At 49.2% G+C, this 22,200-nt stretch overlaps 1 protein-coding gene across 1 annotated transcript in view; it reads right to left on the bottom strand.

Moving 5' to 3' along the window:
• LOC125749523 (protein capicua homolog) overlaps positions 1 to 22,200 on the bottom strand; it is a 36,284-nt gene that overhangs the window by 7,113 nt on the left and 6,971 nt on the right. The window contains 13 exon segments of the mRNA XM_049026858.1: positions 1 to 188; positions 306 to 466; positions 578 to 702; positions 1,025 to 2,033; positions 2,122 to 2,219; positions 2,298 to 2,436; positions 2,514 to 2,704; positions 2,810 to 2,942; positions 3,437 to 3,619; positions 3,784 to 3,895; positions 4,171 to 4,360; positions 5,551 to 5,700; positions 20,875 to 22,199. Of these exon segments, the coding sequence (XP_048882815.1) occupies positions 1 to 188; positions 306 to 466; positions 578 to 702; positions 1,025 to 2,033; positions 2,122 to 2,219; positions 2,298 to 2,436; positions 2,514 to 2,704; positions 2,810 to 2,942; positions 3,437 to 3,619; positions 3,784 to 3,895; positions 4,171 to 4,360; positions 5,551 to 5,700; positions 20,875 to 22,199 (4,004 nt within the window).

The following is a 22,200-nucleotide window of genomic DNA, read 5'->3' as shown; positions in this document are numbered from 1 at the left end:
CTGCTATAAGGGGCTGTACCAGAGTTTGACCTGGGGGCGCTATGGCAGTGAACCCCAATGTCGCCAGCGACGGCGGTACGTAGGCCGACCCGTGAGGGGGCGGGGCCTGCTGTGAGGAGGAACCAGTTGTTGTGGAAACCAAGGGTAAAGGGGCAGGAACCCCAGGAGTGGACTGAACATAGGTGATCCTAAACAGGAAGAGGAGCCAAGAGAGATAAAGCTGTTATGACAGATTAGTAGCAGTAGGACCCAAAAAAAATGTCCGTACAACCTGAAGCAAGGGGGCGGCGGAGTGGCATGGGCACCTTGTGGCTGGGGGTGGCAGCAACACAGTCTGTGAGGGGGCGGAGCCTGGAGTCATCACTGTAGCCGTCCCCATGGAAACGGGAAAGGGGCTACCAGGATGTACTGCCCCCCCAGATGGGAGCTGTGACTGAACGACAGGCATTGGAGCAATCTGGATAATCTGTACGGGCGGGGGGAGGGGGGGTTACAAAGGGATTACCCGCTTCCTGCTCCCTCAGGCGGCACGGCACGGTCCTGGCAGAGCCCACACTCCCCAGAGGCGGCTGCTCACCTTGCTCCCGTGCTGGGAGCCGTTCTGCACAGGCACCGTCGGCGTCACCAGGGGAAAGGGCTGGCTGGGGGCCGGCGCCGCCCGCACTGTTGCCATGGGGACCAGCATCTTGCCCTGTGATTGCACTGCGGCCAGAGAGGACGACAGCAGGTAGAAGCTCAGTACCTAGTGCGATCGTCAGCCGCGTAGTGGCTTTGGACCTCGACTACGCCTCCTCGACTTCCCTCCAGCACAACGTTAAGTTTAGCAGCTAAGAGACCCCCAGCACACAGACCCTGCAATCCTGGCGGGAGCAGATTTTCTAGCATTTACTAAAGAGCCAACAAGCTCAGCACAAGCAGGAAAAGCAACAGCACCTAAACTGGGCCATAATTACTTTTAGGCATTTCACAGCTGCTCTAGAAACAACAGCGCAACTATACTGCGCGCCTATAACTATCCCCTCACCTCCGGTTCCAGGGCTGACCACTCCCACTGCTGGACTTGGGGCATATCCTGCCACCTGCCCCGCCCCAGACTGCTTCCCATTGGCCAAGGAGACATTTGCGGGAGGGGCCGAGGGCAGGGTGAAGACACTGGTTTGCTGGTTTGGCTGCTGAGGGGAGGGGCTCTTGGGGTTGGTGCTGGCAGGCAGGGTGGGCAGAATGTACTGCACTTGCGTGATGGCCTTGCTCCCACACGTGGGGGCCAGCGGAGGAGCAGGGAGGAACTGGGGCTGAAGCAAGGAGAGGGGCAGGGGGCCATTATTGTGGCCGTGAGCGTGGGCAGGCAAGGGTTGAGGTGGCGGCTGGGAAGGGGCAATGAGCTGGGCAGGGAATGTGCTTCCCAGAACCAGGTTGGTGACTATCCCTCCTGGCCCGCCCCCCGACGTCCCTGTGACTACAGGGTTAGGGGAGGATGCAGAGTAGTACCCACCCCCTCCGGCTGCCCCGCCTCCTCCTCCCGCTCCTATCAGCAGCTGGGTCTGTGTTGGAGTGGGTTTCCTGTCGGGGGGCAGGGGGCTGGAGGCGGCCCCTCCTTCACGGGGCTTGCTGGCGATGGGGACAGGTGTGCTGACCACGGGTCGCACCACGTTGGTCACCACCGTGTTGGCCATTCGAACTGCACCCAGACCCCCTGTCAGCGGGGACAAGCCCAGGGGGGCTGCAGGGGACAGGGGAGGAGCTATGGCCCCAGAACTGGCGATGACTGACTGGTTGGAGGAGGATGATGCCTGGGAGGGGGCCACACCGCCATCGGCCACTCCAATGCCCTCCTTGCTGGGCCCCCCGCCACCATCGCCCGTGCCCCCTCCCCCGCCACTCTCCATCCCCCGTTTCCTCTTGCGCTCAGAGCCGCTGCCCCCAGTGTCCATGTAGCGCTTGATGGGGTAGGAGGAGAGTGATACGCTTCTGCCCAGCGAGGAGGCCGACGGGGACGAGGACGAGGAGCAGATAACTGGGGCGAAGACGCGGTGCTACAGGGGGAGAGAAAGAGACATGTTGGACCTCAGGCCAGCACTGCCCCCCCCCACCCAGCATACGCCATGGACCCGACCCCACTACCTTGCGGTCTGCCTCGTCCCCAGAGCCGTTCTCACTGTCGCTGTCGGTCACCCTCTCTTTACACTTCAGGTCAATAGAGCTTCCTGGGTAGGAGTCCTCTGAGGGCAACAGGGTGCAGAGTTTAGGAAGGGGGGGCAGGGGTTGGGGTCACCTGTGCAGCTTGGAGCCCCACATACCAATGACATCGTCGTCGCCTTCTTCCTCACAGATCACCATGCGCTCCTCGTCACTGGTCATGTCCTCGCTGACCTCGCGGTGGGACCGCACGTGGGCCGGGGCGCGCCCCGAGTACTGCCCACCCCCATCCCCGCACATCTGGAAGGTATGGGAGACGGTTAGGGGTGGGTGGAAGGTGTATCGTGGCTCACCGGCACGGGAGGGCGTCCTCGTACCTGTGCCAGCTCAGCCAGCGCCTGTGTGTTCCCCCTCTCACTGCGCTCCAGACTGTGCACAGCGCTCTGAGAGAATGCGCGAGGGCGGGGAATCTGTCCCACAGGCCCCTCCCCCAGGTTCCTCTCAGCCACACCCACCAGTCCAGGCCCCACCCCCTTCAAGTCTACTCCCAGGGAGACGGATGGAGGTTCTATTAGAGTAGAGAGAAGAGGAAGGATGCCTTAAAATAACAGTTATAAAAAGACACAGTGCTCAGAACACACTGGACCTCTTGCCATGACAGAAGCCCTCGCACCTGTGGTCTCCGACATGCTCCTCTCTCGCATATCCTTGCCTCCCGGAACACCACGACCCTCGGAGCTTGACTTCTTGCGGTCCTTATTGCACCACTTCCAGTCTGGGTGTGCCTTGAAATGGGCCTCCTTCACCTGAGATGGGGGTCCAAGGAAGGAGAGGGGGAGGGAGAGAAAGACCATGGATGACAAAGGCGTTCCTACAGGCTCTCCTTACTGTACAGGTATTAAAACAACAGGCTGAATTCCCTGGTGCGTAAATGTAAGCTCTGCCAGAAAAGTTACACACTGCCTTCATACCGATATGCTAATATTACTACAGAGCAGCAGTGAAGCTAAATTTACATGATTATCTATTACATCACAATACTACAAATACACACATTAGAAGTTTATGATGTGAAAGTTTATCAGGAAGCACCACAGAGGAATCCTGCACCCCACAGCTGATCCCTGGGCCTCCTTACACTACAGGAAACCACAAAGCCTCTGGCTGCGGAAGGTGGAAACACAACTCCTATCTAAGGTCTCAATGCTGCCTTTCACTCCACTATGCTAACAAGCCGCATGGTGTTTAACGAGCCAATCAGCCTCCGCTTAACCCAGACAGGGACTCCAGGAGCCCATACCTGGAAGGCGAGGTCGTGGTACTTCTGCTTCTCCTTGGGGCCCAGTGCGTACCACCACTCCCCCAGGATCTTGCTGACTGTGCGATTGTCCTGATTGGGGTGCCGCTGGTGCACCAAAGCCCGGTGCCTCTTACTGAAGATCATGAAGGCGTTCATCGGCCGCCGGATGTGGTCCTTCTCTCTCTGGGGGGATGGGAGTTTGGACAGTTGGCACAATGTAGCATGGGGGAGCCCGGACATACCCATCCCAACAGGGAAGGATCAAGTCGAGACCACCAAGGAAGAACAGGTGAGGAGGGGTGGGGAAGGTGAAGAACAGGCCTGCCAAACTGGAGACCCCTACAAACCTTGCCAGGGCTGTTCTTGTCACTGTCCTTGGGCAAGGCACTGAGGGACTGGGTGCGTCTCTTGACCGGGGACACTGACAGGGGGGTTTCCGGGACCACACCTGGGAAGAACCTGGAACAGTGGAGAGACAAAACAGCAGGTCAGATGCTTGGACTGGGGCCTTGCCAGAGGATGGAAAAGACGAACCCTGAGAGACAGTGACCCTATGAGGCACAAGGCACAGGACAGGATGACGATGAAACCCACATTAAGGATGCAGATGGGCTTCCTAAGCTACAGACTAGATGTAATTTCCTTAAATATAGGAAGCATGAATTGGTCATGCTCATTAGGAAAGTAGATCTGCAAATAGAGGTGAAGATCCCCTGAAAGGTAATAAGACATACGGGTCATCCACGTCGCTCTCTGTCTCGCTGTCGCCCCTCTCTCGTTCCGTTTCCCTCTCTCGCTCCTTCTCCCTCTCTCTCTCCGGAGGCGGTTCCTCTGCAGGTAGAGTGGGTCGTGGTGGTGGTCCTCTCTCCTGGGGCGAGGTTGCCACGTTCCCATCGCTTACCAACACCGTGCTGCACTGCGATTCTGAAATAGGAAGACAGGGCTCTCTTACTTACAGCGCTTTTCCACTGACATACAGGAACCAAGCTCTACCCAAGCCGTACCGCGAAGAGACACTAGTTACAGTGCGCTTCTAGCCGACTTTGCTTTTCCACTACAGAAATGTCGGCTCAGTAAAGGAGTTGCCAGGTTTGAAGAGCGACAGTGATGTAAAACTAAAACACTTAATTACTGTTCACACGGTGTACATCATGATTTACTATGTGCTATTATCCACTAGCATGTCTGTGTGAATGGCTGTCTTATGTCAGCTTCGAACTCTAGCAGAATTAGCATTAACTTGCGTAAATGTGCATTACGGATCCATTTCATTCAGCTGTTCTCTAGTACTTTTATAAGTAGGTGGTTGGAGATTTTCAAGTTCCGAGTTACACAGAATGCATCAGTACACTGCGATGTATGATACCCCTAATGATGAATAATATATAGAATATCCAGTTTTTTCCTTCACAGAATCCATGCATATTGACACAGATCACCAATGTCACTCTGCAGTTAAAACAATCAGATGGTGGTGACACAACTAACACGGTTTAGCCACAGCAGGAACATGTGGGTATGCGTGGGTATGGTCGGGTACGGCTCACATAATAATATCTTTGTGGTACAGCTCAGTTCTTGGTGGCAGTGGAAAAGTGCCACTGTACAGACGCTCCTCTACTTACAAACGAGTTACGTTCTGAGCGGCCGTTCGCAACTTTAGATGTTCGTAAGTCGCTATTCAACATCATTCTAAGAGTATACGCAAGAACAAAGAACTAGGATGCTGGGAGTACGCACGCTACACTGCTGCACGTCGGGAGTAGCAGTGAGATGTCGTACAAGGCGGAACTGAGCCGCAGAAAAAAAAATTGATATAGCGGACAGAAAATGGGAGCCCAACGAACACAATTCGGACTTACAGTTCTCTACGTTCGTATGTCTGAAAGTTTGTAAGTTGAAAGTTCGTAAGCAGAGGAGCGTCTGTATATGAAAAGTGCAACAAGACCTAAAACACTGACCTAAGACCTGAAATCAGGAAGAAAAGTTGCTCCTGCTGATACATTTACTGTAAAGTTGGATAGTTTTCCATCAATGTGACCCCAAAGAGTAGTATGCACCTTTAGCCTATACATCTTCACAACTATGGTTATCCCGCACATATTAGATCTTACCTTTATTCTGATTGGCTGTTTGGGGGTGGTTGACAGGCTGCTGGCCCTCAGCAGGCTGAGATGAGGAATCTGACTGGCTGGGTGCCACAAAAGGAACCAATGAGTGCCAAGGAAATACCGGCACTGACCGGGGTTCCACATTGGTCCATACTGCAGGATAAAAAGATTTAATCATTTCAGACAATAAAATTACAACAAAATCACAATGACTAATGAACAATGCAGTCTACGCATGCGAGGCACACTTTTTGGGAATGATTATACATATATACGTAATCATAAACATCAGTGTCAGGATTTCAGATATTTTATTTGCTGTTTTCACATTTAAATGGCAACCTCTGATACGCCTCTTCTGTGCCATTATCGAGCCCCACCTGGATATAGCTTAGGACTGCATGTCTGACATGGGACTGTCCTGGTCTATACCTGCGACCCTGAGTGCCACCTGGGCTGTTTTCGTACTTCATTCCCTTACTGGATCAAACCCGAGTCACTTCAAACTTCAAAATTAACATTATAATTCATAATATTTTCATGCACAAAATCAAGCCACGTATTCATTTTGATAACCCAGTCTAGTATGAAAAGTGACTGCAGCACTAGTTAGGGCTGGGCGAGTAAATGAATTTTAATTTGAATTATGGTTTTGCCTTCCAATAATTTTCAAAACTATATAATCAAAATAAAACTATTATTGTGCCACATTTCGTTTAGCAATCATGCTTCCATTTTGTCTTGTGTTATAAACCCATTGCACCCCTTTCCAGACCCTTTTTATTTGTTTCTCAGTTAATTACATTTGAAGTTTAAGTAAATCTACTGTTAAAATGGCATTTTAAATGTTCAATAAATTAATGATATTTCCAAAGTCAATGAGTAACAATGTTAAATATTCATGACCTCAATACTGACCAAAATACTTGTGATTATGGGAGCAGCCCTAGCACTAGTTTACCGTCCATGAATTAATATCCAGGGCCTTTTAGTTGAGGTAAATCTAGGAAACGAAGGTGTCTGTGCAACTTTTTCTATTTAGGTATAGTGATGTTTATATCAATGGCATTTGGATGCTATGCCCTGAGACTGATTAACGGCCAATCACTAGCTAGGTTAGCTCCGCAAAAGTTTTTTTTTTTTCCACCTAGTCACCGTCTTGAGGTCAACAACTGAGTCCAAGCAACTAATTATAAAAGAAAAAGAAATTATACAGCCTGGTCCATCGGTATTGAATATAGTGCAAAGTGGGATCACATCCATCTCCATTTACTTAAAGTGGACATTTCATTCCCTTTGCACGTTAATGGTCAAGAGGCTACGATCATATTATTCAAAGTTAACTTCACACAGCAGTAGGCGTAACCAAATACTGAACCCAAGCGTGCAGTATCTCATTAGATTCGTGCCTCGCCGTTTTTAAATTAGATCGTTTTACACGTTACGTGGATGTGCCACTTAGTTACATCCTTTCATCTATGGCTCAACTTCGTCGCTCAAAGAACGTGGCCAAAGAGGTTCTACGCAAATCAGCCACTTGTAGATTAAATATAAGAAAAGCAAAGCAGTGTTACAGAAGCGTCTGACCCTGATCAATCACAGTAAATTACTAGGCAGTGTAGGTAAGGTCTGGAACCATTACTAACCGAACATACTCAAGCCCTGTCGGAGATACTGAGGACTGTCTGACGAAAACATGGTTCATAGAAAAAGTCCTTTTCAGCAAATTACACGTTTGTATATTTTACAATTCCAAAATAATTTTAAAAGGTAGTAAAAATGATGTCCATTTTAATAGGTAGGATCAAAAAATTAAAAAAGGCTCCCAAACATCAGCAGTCCAAGAAACATTTATCCCATGTGACAGTCTTGAATGGATGAGCGCTCCATCGGTGGAAGTACATGATTGTTATAATCGACCTCTCCTTAAACCTCAAAAAAACTGGTTACTGGTTTCTCACTTCCAAAAATGAATGATGATAACGAAACGGAAAGCGTCGGGGCGGCGTGCCGTACAGTCCGTCACCGGCGTTACATGCGTGTCTGTCTGCCCGGCTCCAAATGGTGTCGTCACTGATCATTCACCAAATGCTGCGTTAGCTGGCAGCTCGTTAGCAGCTGGTATTTCAAAAGCGTCGGTCCAAATCCACCAAAAGCACGCCAACTTTTAGGGTGTGGAAGTGGTCCCAGTTCCGCAATGAAGCTGATCGCGCTTGCAGCTCCCTCCGTCCACCCCTAATAGCCTTAAATCACCTAATGTGACCTTCGTTTGCGTCGACTTGTGCACTTTCTGTTCCTCTCTTCCTGTGTGTTTACATTAACGGATCGATGCCTTTACAGGCTTGCCGATGTAGGCCATCCCCCCATCCTCGGCGTCGCGTACTTACTTCGCCTCAGCAAAGACGCATCGCACTAGCTAGATTTAAATTGACACATTGGCTGTTTACTCCATAATACAACGAAATGTTTGCAGAAGCGCAAGCATTTAAAGGTTACACGAATCCGAGAAAGCGATATTTCATATGAAATTGCATATGGATGGAGCCTCTTTGGTTGTTTCTGGCTTAATTGCTAGGAAGCCAACTCATTTTTGGCGACGCAGATTCCAGCGCTTAACGACATCAACCCAGTTTTGTAACAAAAGAAAAGGCACTAGGCTTTTCTTCCTGTATTCTGTTCCACCCTCGAAGTAGCAGGTTAATGATCGCAACTGTTCAGCGGCTACATGGAAAGAACATAACAATGCCTTCTGTATCTTCTAAAAAGCCACATATACTCCCTATTAAGTCCATTTACTTACACTACGAGATAAAATGTGTATTGTTTAACATTAAATATCTTGACAGCATGCCTAACCGCCTGGCTACATTAAATCATCTGGCAGGCTGACACTGGGGGGTCTAGAACTAATGCTGGAGATATTTAAAGCTATTGACTACCATACCTTCAGCCCCAAGTGTATGTAACATAGCTCCCCGTTAAACTTAATTGGCGTGTGCATTTAATGGGCGCTCCGTTTGATTTTATTATAACTACAGGATGAGAACGGTTTACGGATTATTACGGTTTGCTTGGCTTCTCGATCGGAGGTCACTATAACTCGCAGTGAAAGGCGATCAAATTAATTAAATCGCGCGTTTCGCGGTTTGCCACCACCGATGCAGGTGTCACATCAAAATACAGCCGTGCTGCTGGTCGGCTCCGGGTGAGATACCGGATCCCTTAGCAGCGGCGCTCCAGCGCGGTCCAGCCCCTCGGGAACGCCCCTGGCCCCGCACCCGCTGCACCGATCACGGCCAACCAAACGCGGGCGGCTCTCATGTCGCGACTGCCCTTCGCTCCGCTCCGGTCCGCAGCACCCGGGGCAAGCCGTCTCAACTCGAAAAAGTCATTATAATACGGATTAATTAATCAAAGGATGGACACCGACGTGAGCAAACCGCCAGCTCAGTTGCGCGCTTGGCTAATATAACTAGTATTTAGTCCATTACGTATCATAAAGCAATTGGGCAAATCAAGCACCAAGAGTAAATCGGATACAAAACTGTCCTTTACGGTATATTGTTAAATACAACACATTCAACAGATCTTAAAACGCATTCCATTAGCTATTTACTTTGTACTGTTGATGTTATGTTTTTTTCTAGACGTAATTAAAAGTAAAACGAGTATTTCTGCCCGTATACTATTTTTCAAAACGCATTTAATATTCTGGGCCGGATTATTCGCACGTAAAGTATCTTTTGGTCACTCGTAGCCACGTATGCTTTAACCAGAGCAAGAAATACGTGTGAAATTGATATAAAAAGACAATATATAATTGTTAATTTTATATATACATCCTCTCTTTTCCTCTCTTATCAGTAGCTACTTAAAGATAATATAAGCTGTTTTCAACGATTTAGTGCATGTCGAAATCAACTGTAATCCATGTGTAAATCCCACATCTGTATAAATTTTGCAATAGATCGCTACACCGCGAAATCTTTCATTTTTCGAAGTGGTTAGCCAGCTAGCGGGGCTAACTATCGCAGCTCTACGCCGACTTCTCTTTTCGCAAAACAGCCACCTTCGGCTCCCCCCTCGTCACACACACCCTAACCTCTACCTCCCCCAAAGAAAAAATAGACTAAAATATTGCTGCGAAAAAAAACGAGCTCCTGCGATGACAACAGCAACGGCACCGACGGCTAATCTCAATTCAGATGACAGGGAGGAGAGGAACATAGTCAACTCGTTCGCCGATCTGAACTGGAAAAGAACGACGTGGTTTCTCAAAAACAGAGAAAAGAACAGCCTGGCAGAGATGCTCTGATACGGATCCGTGGAAATGATGGCTGGAAATAATAACAACAGCCAGCGAAGTCCCGTGAAATTTGTATGCAGCTGGCCAGTCCACGTAGGATCTATTCACAACAACACACTCCCTTCCGTCAACTCGGCGAGTCTTTCGTAGTAAAAGTCGTTGTATCACAACATCATTCACTTGAACTCGACTCTTCCCCTCGATTCCTCCTCTCTCGCTCGCTCGTCCTTTCTTTCTTTCTCTTTCCCTCCCACCCTCTTTCTCCTGTTGTAAACTGGGCTGCCCCCTCTCGCTCTCTGAGTGTCAACCTCGCCCAGCCCAGCACCGCCCATCGGCCTACTTTTTCTCTCTCATTGGCCTATCTCATTCCTCGTCATTTCACCGCCTAGCTCTATAATTGGTCAATATATACGCTGGAATGTCAGTCATATGCAAATCACACGCTGTCTGGTTCTCATGCTCGGACTGGTCTCTGACTTGAAAGAAAGCTTCTAAATATTAATAGTCAAATAAAATTAGGGCAAGGCTACCTATTGGCTGTGCCGTCCTTTGGTCCCATGATGACGTTGCGGTTTTCGTTCAGCTATTGGCTCGTGAAAAACAACCTGACTCGTATTGCTGAAACTATTTAACATAGCCCCTCCCAGGCGTCATTACCATTGGAATGGCCTAAACACTGGGTCGAGATAGACTGAAGATCACACCAATTGAAAAAGGGCACTAGGATGTGGGACAACAAATCGCTTGACACAAGTACCAGATGTAGTGCCCTCCCACTGAGCTGCGGTCTGAACTAGAAAAGCAGTACTTGTCACGACCGTTTGAGGACAGAGGGCGCTGTAAACATTAGATAATGCTGCTCCCGTAAACACGACTGTAAACCAAGCGTTTAATCTACCATTTAAATTGTAATGCATAGTTAGTTATTTAGTGTTACTACCTCTTTCTGTACTGTGGCTTTCATTATATCAGTCTACCCTTCAACTGAATGCAAACGTTTACAGATTTGTCCCTATAATATTCATCCCTATAATATTTCCCATATTCCAAATAAAGTGCATATTTGGATTTTACCAATGATGTAAGTCAAATTAGCCACCAAGGTTTTTGAAAAACGCTGCTAAATGTAATATCCTGAAACATGTCTCGAAACATCTCATCACCTTGAAATGAATGTTATAAAAATAACATGAACAACTACAAATTAATAATAATAGAACGTAATCATTGATGGTGGCTGACAATATTAAATAAACAAAACACGGTCAAATCATTTGTAATCTATTTTCTATACAAAATACAATAAGGCCACAGCACAGATATGACAAGTTTAAAACACACCTTCTCAATGCTAACCCAGGAGCTGGTGATCACCACAAACAAAGGGGTCATGCGAGTGTGTGATGATTATCATATCCATTTACTGCACCCTAACAAGGCACCACTGTTTCCGCAGGGCAGCGCAAACAGATCACTTTACAAAAACAACTATGTGAAACTGGAATAATTTTATAAATCACCAATGTCGACCTACTAGTATGTCAACGGAGGAATTGTCACGAGAAGCAAGTCACGAGTGCACAGTGGGGCTTTTGACACAGACGGGCACAGACGGGCACCGTCTGTTAAACAGCGAGCCTGTTTACGGAGCACTTCTGTGCCACTCTGTGCCTGTGCTCAGAGGGGGCCATCAGGGAGGGGCGGGGGCTCCTCACGCAGGGGCACCCACGTCATTTTCCACAATAACGGGCCCATTCAACCCCACACGCTCATGTTCTCTAAACACGGAGAGGAGAGAGGCATCCCACCATGATTGGTGCCATGTTGCCCGTGATCATGCTAATACACACACACACACACGCACACACACACACACACACACACACCTCTGCCGCACGCACTCACGCACTTACACACACATGCATGCACATACCCAGGGACTGACGACTGGGGGCAGAAAGCGAAGGAGAAAAAAATGGGTGGGAAGGAAAAAGAGAGGGAGTCAGGAGTGTAAAAATAGCCAGAGAGTCATTCTGTGGAAAGGGAGGGAGGGAGGGAGGGAAGGGGGCGGGAGAGAGAGAGAGAAAAACTAGCTTCTCCTGTGGGAGGAAGGGTGTAGAACTTGGAGAAGTCAGAGACATTTAACGACAGGTTTTAAATGAGTGATACTTAGGGTTGTGTTAAAAAGCTGCCGTGTGCACGCCGAGCGTGTCCTGGAATGCAACGCATCCCTGACGCTAACGAGGACAAGAGACCAGTGGGAGGCACACGGCAGTCACAATGATTTGGACCGCAGGGCAGATTCGCTGTCGAGTAGTCGAGCTGCCCGAGGGGCTGGCCTGCCAATCAGAGAGAAGCACAATGGTGGGAGGGACTAATTTTTGTATCCCAGGACACAGCCAATCAGAGTAAAGCAAGGGGTACTATTGCTGTAGAGACTGGCTCATTCATTGGTGGAAAGCCAATCGTTAACCCTTACAGGAAGACCTGCTTGTGCGACTGCTGGGAATCAGCATAGGGCTCAGATTCCAACATCGCTGACCAGTTGTATCATACTAAATGTGAGACATTCAGACACACCATATGCTGCTGATGGGATTTATTGCAGACAAATGCACAGAACCACAGTCTATATATTATATACTAAAAATCTCAATAAATTAACCTGTATGTTCATAACAGAGTGGTTAACTGGGTATAAGTGCTGTGTCATACTTCTTGGATCAGGGGTTGGAATCCCTTCCCCGCTGTGTCTGTGGATGTGCGTGTGTAGTTTGCATGTTTTCCCCTTGTTGCACAGGTCTGCTCCCACAGTCCAAAGGCATGCAGTTAGACTACCTCATGTCTCTCAGTGGCCCATACAGTATTACTGTATGTTCATGCCATGAAATGGACTTGAATCCCATCCAGGGTGTCCCCTGCCTTGTGCCCTGTGATGGGCTGGCATCCCATCCAGGGTGTCCCCCGCCTTGTGCGCTGTGATGGACTGGCATCCCGTCCAGGGTGTCCCCCGCCTTATCCCCTGTGATGGACTGCCATCCCGTCCAGGGTGTCCCTCACCTTATGCCCTGTGCCACCAGAGATTGGCCCCTGACCAGCTTAACAGGGTATAAGATGAGTGAATGTCCATAATGGGTATACTGGGCTGTGACTTTGGTTCCTGACTGGATGTTGAATGTCCAAAAGCCATGCAGGACTGGCAAGCGAGTGCGTCCTGCGCTTCCTGGGCCTGGCTCCAGGTTTGCTGCAGCCATGCACACAGTATGGGTGAGTGGCTAAAGCTATAAATAGGGGGAGATTAGTGATTTTAAACAGCAGGTGATGGAGTGAGAGAGGCTGGACGCGGGTGACTCCCCCCCCCCTCCTGCAAACTCCAGGGTTGCATGTAATAATCCCACTGGCCCGTACACAGTGGGCGTGGGGATCACTCACCAGGGCTGACCTTCCGACTGCTGCATGAAAGTGCCACCCCACCTCCGGCGGCTCCTGATTCCCACTGGGGTCGACTCACCACCAGCCACAGCCACTTAAAACCCAAATTATTCAGGTCCCCGGTTGCCATGGTAGCACCCACATACATTCGGGTGTCAAAAGTCCCTGCGCTGGCTTCTGCCTGTAGCATCCTTACCGCTGGTGTTGACCACAGGGTTTTCCGCAGAGCCATCACGCTGCTGCCCTGTATAGGCTAATCCGTCTGTGCCGTGATCACACTGTTAGCCATGGATGACAAGCAAGTACCTTTCTTACTATGAAACAGATTCTTCCGGTAATTCTGAGATGCCCCAGTGCTCAGCAGCAGGCAGTGCTTCCCTGCCTCTCTCTATCTGACAAAAAGCCTAAATTATAGGAAGTCACGTCCCCTGATGGTCCCCAGAAGTCATCCCCAGAAGTCGTTAAAGACCTAGCAGCTATACATTTTACAGCGGCGCCGTTTAAGACTTTGTCCACCTGGGGGCAGTCTTGTTCTATGACAAACAGACGACTGACAGTTATTGACTTGAGCATAGCACGGACGTGGAAAAATGAGACAGAACAAATGGAGGACACATTTACGGAGACAAAGATCAAGCAAAATTATCCATTATAAATCACAAAAATACTAATATTACTTTACGAAATGATCAAAGTGCAATTTCTGCTGCCCTAGTAGGTTTCCCACTCATATCATCCATGTTCCCTTTACAGAAAGGGTGAAAAAGCCCAAAGCTCAAATGATTCGTGTCGCTGAGCTAAGAGGGTAAATTGTCAGCCAGTGAAACAGGCATTGGGGGAGCATGACTGCAGATGCAAGGGACTGGTCAAGACGAGGACTGCATGTGTGTGCACAGAGCAGGGAGATGACCAGGGAGATGAGGGCCTGCCACGCCACGTCACGCTTGGCTCAAGGCTACCTGTCTGTCACATTAAGCTTCAACACCCCATCTCAGGGCGGGAAGGGTGACAGAGGCAAACAGAAGACCTCCCAGCCCTTTCACTGCTCTGTTACCCCTCCGTAACAGCGCCCCATGACTGGGCATCAGAGTGACAATAAACCAGTGAGGTCACTGGCAACCATGAAGTGTCAGCTTGACGGTTAGACAGGCTTGGCCAGGATGCAGGATGTGTGCAAAGTATGGGAGAGTTTGCAAGGTCGCCATGGAAACAGGCACTCTGCACTGACACGTCACATCCGGTGGTCACCAATCGAAAAACACACACACAAACTCAGTCACACACACACACACACACACACACACACGCACGCATGCATGCACGCACGCACGCAGACACACACACACACGCACAGACATGCAGACACGCACACACACATCTGTTTCACTCCGTTGGCATGTCAGTCTGGGTTTCCATCCACCTCCCTCCCCCGCCCTCTTTCTCAGCCTCGTTCTCTCCAGTTGTCCCTCCTACGCTGCTTTTTTCCATTTTTAAAACAGAGAGCGATTTCCCACACCCTGTACACTTCCCCTGTATCCCAGCGACACCCTAAGCCGGGCTCCAGCTCCTGTGTGTGTGTGTGAGCATTTGCGTAACCGTGCAAGTGTGTGTCCCCATACGTGTGTGCGTCCCCGTGCGAGTGTGAGCGACTGAGCATGGGTGAGTGACTCACACGCCATTTATGTTGGTCGCAGAGAGACTAGCAGCCATAAAGGCTGCAGCAATGATGCTCTGACGGTCCTCGAGGTCGGTGTGGGGGAGGGGGGGTCATAAAAAGGGCTGAAACAAAAAAAAATGGTTTGCTCACTTGTGGCCTAGTAATCTGTGGATATTCACCACGTCCTGTTCAGTCAGCCCTTTTCAAACTTTTAATCCCCTTAATCACTCTGTCCTTCCTCAGACTCTGCCCCAAACCCGGCTTCCCCCTAAAATAAACCCAATAAATGTCTCGTTTGTGTCATACTTAAACGGGAAAGGCATGCTGATCTCTCTCTCTCTCTCTCTCCGCTCTCCTCCTCCCCTCTCAACATGTCTAGGCAGGCCCTATTCACTTCAGGCGTGTTTCAATCCAGCCACACTCCGCTGACGGTGACCGGCCATCCACCACTGCATCACACGTGCGGTTGCCGCGGGGGCCGCTCAAACACATCCATCACTCAGATACTCACTCAGATGGCAAAATTACACCCTCCTGTCTATGTTCTGATGCAGCAGCCTACAATGTCAGCTACACAGCTGCCCTTCACACACGCAGGATCCCTCCTGGGAGATGAGAAGAGGTGGGGAGGGAAGGGGAGGGGAAGAGAGGGCCTGTCGCTCTCTAATTTCGGCTGGGCACGGGTGCGGTGCGTGCCCACACAGGACAGGGGCACGCCGGATCCTTCGGCACAGCCACCCTGTTCAGTATCACACACACGTTCAGAATAAACACCCAGAAACCCAACACCAAAAGGACTCCTACGCCTTTTTTCCACTTCTTGCAATGCGTCATTAAGAAGTGGAATGAATTAACCCCCCCCGCCCCACCCCCACCCCTCAAAGGCCACAGCACACCCAATAGAGCCAAGGCTACCTGGAAATACTGATTTTTTCCCTCTCGCCTCTTTACCCAAACAGAGGTATGGCTACATGGCGTTTTCACTGTGTTGCAGAGCCAGGGAAACAGACACCAAACTGTGCGATGGCACGTGGCCAGGAGGATCTGGGCCAGGAGGTAATAAGCATCAGTTCCACATTTGATGCCCATGGCCCCCTCAGGAGCATACCTCCCTGCTCCCCCTCGCCACCTTTTCCGGGTCGTTCCTTGACAATTGCACCCACAGACCATATCCGCTGTCCAAATCCATGAGCTGCCTGCGGAAACACCACCCCGCATGCATTAGGGGTGGTAGGTGTGAGAAGACGCTCAGGCTGGGTCCCCAGGATCGGTGTGAGAGCACGGTACCCTCATGTGGGAAGCCCAACACGCCAGCAGTGCCCCTCAGCACCAGGTGACGGCCTAACGTTGCGTGAGAGACCACCTCCCGCTCGGCACGGAGCATCACACACAAGGAAAACAACTGCACCAGAGTGCCGTCTTATGTCCAGAGTCAGTCACAAATCTAGAGACAGCCAGTGTCTATCTGATATACAGTATTCTGCCTCAAGGACAGTCACCCCCCCCCCCCCCCCCAAAACCAATTTTAAATCCAGTGTGTTGTCGCAAATACAGTTACCCCTCGTGTGTCTCAAGTCCAGAGTGCTGTCTTAAGTTCAGAGTCACGCAAAAATCCAGAGTCAGCCCTAGTGTCAATATCAAATCCAGAATCACCCCCATCACCACCCCCCGTGTCTCAGACTGTGAAATTCAGTGAGCTGCTTCCCCACCATTTCTGTGAAATTGGGTCTGTGAAACTAAGGTGCGATTCTGACTTTTTGACATGGTTTTCTCGGCTGATCAGCAAGGCCCTGTTGATGAGGCTAAAATTATTCACTAAAACAAATGTTGTGCTGTCAGTAGTTATATGGTAACAACCCTAGGACTGTCTAAAAACATACATCTGTAATAATGTCACATTAACCAAGAGGATGTAGACTAATGTCTCCCATACATACACCTGTAATAACGTCACTTTAACCAAGAGGATGTGGACTAATGTCTCCCATACATACATCTGTAATAACGTCACATTAACCAAGAGGACGTGGACTAATGTCACCCATACATACATCTGAAATAACGTCACATTCACCAAGATTATGTGGACTAATGTCTCCCATACATACATCTGTAATAACGTCACTTTAACCAAGAGGATGTGGACTAATGTCTCCCATACATACATCTGTAATAACGTCACATTCACCAAGACAATGTGGACTAATGTCTCCCATACATACATCTGTAATAACGTCACATTCACCAAGACGATGTGGACTAATGTCTCCCATACATCCATCTGTAATAACGTCACATTAACCAAAAGGATGTGGACTAATGTCTCCCATACATACATCTGTAATAACGTCACATTCACCAAGACGATGTGGACTAATGTCTCCCATACATACATCTGTAATAACGTCACATTCACCAAGAGGATGTGGACTAATGTCTCCCATACATACATCTGTAATAACGTCACATTAACCAAGAGGATGTGGACTAATGTCTCCCATACATACATCTGTAATAACGTCACATTAACCAAGACGATGTGGACTAATGTCTCCCATACATACATCTGTAATAACGTCACATTCACCAAGACGATGTGGACTAATGTCTCCCATACATACATCTGTAATAACGTCACATTAACCAAGAGGATGTGGACTAATGTCTCCCATACATACATCTGTAATAACGTCACATTAACCAAGAGGATGTGGACTAATGTCTCCCATACATACATCTGTAATAACGCCACATTAACCAAGAGGATGTGGACTAATGTCTCCCATACATACATCTGTAATAACGTGGCATTAACCAGGAGGATGTGGACTAATTCAGACTAGGTAGTCCATCTCAAGATGAGGCTTGGGCCTGGCCAGTAGTTGGATGGAAAGCTGGGTTACTGCTGGAAGAGGTGCTGGTGTAGCCAACAGGTTAGCCCATCCTGTGGCCAGTGTGGATCCCAGTGTCCCAGTGCAATGATGCAGGGCTGCCGCAATTAGTCGATGTAGTCAAAGACATCGATGCAGAAAATGCTCTGCATTCAATACTTTACATCAATGCATCTTTTTAAGTTATTTTAAGAAAATAATTCAATTCATTTTGACAAAAGTTTTCCTTCAATATTAATATGTAATTGTGGGAGTATTTCAGCACTAGCTCTATGAAAAGAAATCGCACAGACACTATTCTGAATGATGGACCACCAGAAAGGGTAAAACCACCTTAAAAGTTATTTATTCATGTTTATTAAGTTACCATTTACTATGGTGAGCTTTTAAATATATTTTGTCCTTGTAGCTGCTAAATACACTTATTAATAAACCCATGAAGTTGTCTGTCTGCTACGTTACAATCTTTACCAAAAAACATGTCGGACTTTAGACTGCAAAAAGTACTGCCACCCACCAACATCTTATTACCATTTATACACAATATCTGCAGTTTGCTGAGCTGTCCTGTTCTTCACCTCAACTTCAGTGCTTATCGCTTCCATGATTTACCGAAACAGTTGCATGTGGTGTGCTTCGCTAACCGAGTTTAATAAACATAAGGACATACCAAATTCAGGCTGATTACTTATTTTTTGGCATCACAGTATGCCTCTCGACATTTTAGGCATACTACTAATATGCTAATCGTACTGTGGGCGTAAGTAAGGTCCGTATAGTGAGGAAAAGGACATAGTTTGTTGTTGTCAAAATAAAATGAACAAATGAAATTTGATTTTCTGGAAGAAAATTAAGTGTTCGGATTCATTGACCAATCAGTAAAATAGGTCAGAGATTAACTGACAGAAAATCATCATTTGTGGCAGCCTTATAATGATGGGGACACAATGCTTTTTGAAACTATGACGTCCTTCGGATGAGACGTAAAACTGAGGTCCCAACTCCCTGAGGTCATAAAAGATCTCTTTTGAAAGAGTAGGGGTGGTACCCCAACGTCCTGGCTAAAATTTGTCACTGCGGCCCCATCAAATCTGGTTTCCTAATCATCCCCTATATCTAACCTCTTAATTCTCCCCTGCCCCTTCACCTGAGCTACTGTGCGGTGAGCGTACTGGCTCAGAATGGCACCCATCATCCAGATGGGTGCTACACAGTGGTGGTGGTTGAAGTGGTTCCCCATTGTTTTTGTAAAATGGTTTTTGTCTTGAAAAGTGCTACATAAATGCAACAATCGCTCAATGTTCATTCATAATGTCTCCCATATACAGGTGCCCCTCTAGACTCACAAATTTGATGCCAAATTTGCAGTTTCAGTTATTGACCATTAACTATTAAACGGAACTATTTTTGTTGCTTGCTGAAAAATCACAGAAACTCACAAAAGCACTACTGAAAATTATTTGGATCATAGAAAAACAAATAATGCATAAATATTTTAGATACAGAATATTTGTTAGCTATTATTTTTAATATTAAAAGTCTTGGCTGGGGTACGCCATACACCATTATCTCGTTAAGCAGCCTCACTCACATGTCATAGCCGTCTTTGTGATTGTGGAATCTCACATTTCTTGCAGTAACCTATAAACTATTCAGCGCCATTAATTTTGTGTTTTTAATGAGTCCAAAATGTAGTGTTCCCAGTGCATACAGGGGTAACTCTGTACATAAGGGGGCATAATTTAGATTATTTGTGTATTACATAAAAAGGTCTGCATAAGAAATGACAAAGCAATTTGACATGCAAAGTGTACAATACAGTACCGACTGTTTAGAAATCGGTAATCAATAGACTTTTACGTTATCGTTCAGGCTAGCAGACTGCTACGGGCTGTGGTTAGGGGTGCCCAAACATTATTTGTGAATTTTCACATTCTCGCAGGTCTTCCGCCCATAACCCTCATGAATGTGAAGGAATTACCGTACATGCCTGTAATAACGCTTAATTAACCATGAGGATGTCTCCCACACATACTTCTTTAATAACATCTCATTAACGGTGTGGATGTGGACTAATCTTATCATTGTAAAAACTGTTGAATTATTGTAAATGTTATTAATAAGGAAAACTGAAGCTGCCTTTCAGCACCAGAGAACAGGCAGTATGTCTTCTCTCTGCCATCTACTTTACACTTTGATAGTTTGATGGCTCTACATTACATAACATTACTTTATGGCAAGCTGCTACACTGTGTCCATTTATCCATGTTTTGCACTGGAGCCCTTCCAGTTAAAGGACACTACAGCTGGGTCCCCTGGCATTTAAGCCACATCGGTAACCACGGCACCACCTGCTGTCCTTAACTGTATTCCATCTGATGGTTAGTGTGACGTTTTTTTCCTTTTTCATTGTATTCTCATTTGCCGTTCAAAGACTGGAAGTATCCAATGCTGCAGAGTAAGCGGACTGCGCCCACCAGCAGAGGACACTCCCAGAGGGCACAGTTACACACGTTTCGCTTAAAGCTGGTGCCCTTCCCTGGCCCCTCCAGTCACCCACTTCTTCGGCACTACAGCACAGCACATTCAAGCAGCTTCATGTAAAACCAGCACAGCATACAGAACAAAAAAACAAGCGACGTGGAAGGTGCCGTAACACGCTGAACAAAACACCGGGCGCCTGAGGGACTCGCGGTGAAACGGAACCTTCCGGGTCAAGTTATCCAATTCTGTTTTTGTTCTGGATTATATACTCTCGGCATGAGCAGCACGTACGCTAACGGGGAGGCCGATCCTTAGCGGCCAGGCCAAGGGGTTCCAAAGTGCCACATGCCTCAGGGACCCTGTTCCCCAACGCATCTGCCTTCTGAAGCTTTGTGCACAGCACGTGTGTAAACCACACCCCTTTATCCATGGTTATTTCAAAGGACCTACTTGCCACAGCTTCTGTCATCGAAACACACACGGAGCACTCAGAATGGGCAAAGCATACTGCTCCCCCTTTTTTGATGGGGTGCCAGCCCTTAATTATGGGTTTTTACCTGTCCCGGGGCGGCCCATGATGATATCCTTGCAGGGGGCCGGGTGCAGAGACTCCGCTGGCAGGATGAGGGGCAGCAGGGCGGTGGGAGATGGATGGCAGGGCACTGGTTGCTGCACCGGGCCTCCAAAGGGACCTGTGTGTCCACCTCGGTCCCGGTTCCCAGAGCCGGAATTGGTGAGCACTGGGCCAGAGGTGGGGCAGGTGACGGAGATGCAGGCCAGAGCGGGGCTGGCCTGGGCAGGGTGGCCTGATGGCATGGGGGGGAGTGAGGGGGCAGAGGACACCAACACCAGGGCGGGTGTGGAGTTGCGCAGAAGTACCGTACCATTGGTGGCGGCGGCAGCATTGATGGGCACAGGAACCTGGAGGCCAGAGGTTGGCTGGGGGGTCTGGCTGTGCTCTTTGGAGCGAGAGGCCACCCCGCCCCCGCGGCCCAGGGGGCGCTCCGTGAACTTGGCGAGTGGCACATCAGGGTTGCGCACGATGACAGGCGAGTCGCGCAGCGGTTGCTGGGACACGGGCACCACGCGCCGAAGGCCTGCATCCTGTGGGAGGGGTGAGGGGGGCGTCGGGGAGACCAGCATCGGTGGGGGTGAGGCGTTGGTTGAGGAGGGGGGTCGACTGGAGGGTGTGGTCACCCCACGTGGCCGTGAGAAAGAGGTTGCATGGGACTGTGTCTGCGGCGACAGCACACGGAAGGCCGCCGTGGTGAGGCCCAGCCCCGGGTCGCCCTGCTCATGTTCGATTTTGCCGTAATCCTGCGACGGGGGAGGCGGCGGCAAGGGGGCATCAGTCTTGCGCTTGCCAGGGCTCATGGGCACAGTGAACGTGAGGCTGGTTTGGAAGGAAGGAGGGATACTTGGGGGGTGCCGGTCTCGGTCAGAGCCCGGCGTGCCCAGCTTGGGCGTGCCACCACCTCCAGCTGTGCCGCTCTGGTGCCGATGGCGGCGGGCGGTGATGGGGCTGAAGTTGGCGGGCCGAAAGACGAAATGCGGCGATGGCGAGGGCGATGGGGCAGGGGAGAAGGGCGACTGGTTGGATACGGGCGAGAAGGACGGGGTACCAGAGCGCGAGCTGCTCAATGACACCAACATGGTGGCCGCCTCGCACTCATCAAAGTCAAAGCGCGAGAAGTCCTGCGGCAGCAGAGAAGGCAGCACCAGACGCGGCCTAGAGTCGCCCCGGCTGCTGGCCTCACTGCTGTCCCGTGACGTCTCGTCCCAGTCGAACTCACTGCTGGCCCTGCCGCCGCCTAGCCTCAGGTCGGAAGGTGTGACGGTGCCCGAGCTGCTTCCGCCCCCACGCTCCCGCTCAGCCCCCGCCC

This window comes from Brienomyrus brachyistius, chromosome 9 (assembly GCF_023856365.1).
Source record: "Brienomyrus brachyistius isolate T26 chromosome 9, BBRACH_0.4, whole genome shotgun sequence".
In the NCBI taxonomy this organism is placed as follows: Eukaryota; Metazoa; Chordata; class Actinopteri; order Osteoglossiformes; family Mormyridae; genus Brienomyrus; species Brienomyrus brachyistius.
Note: the sequence above shows the minus strand (reverse complement) of the source record. Positions and strands in the feature narration are given on the sequence as shown.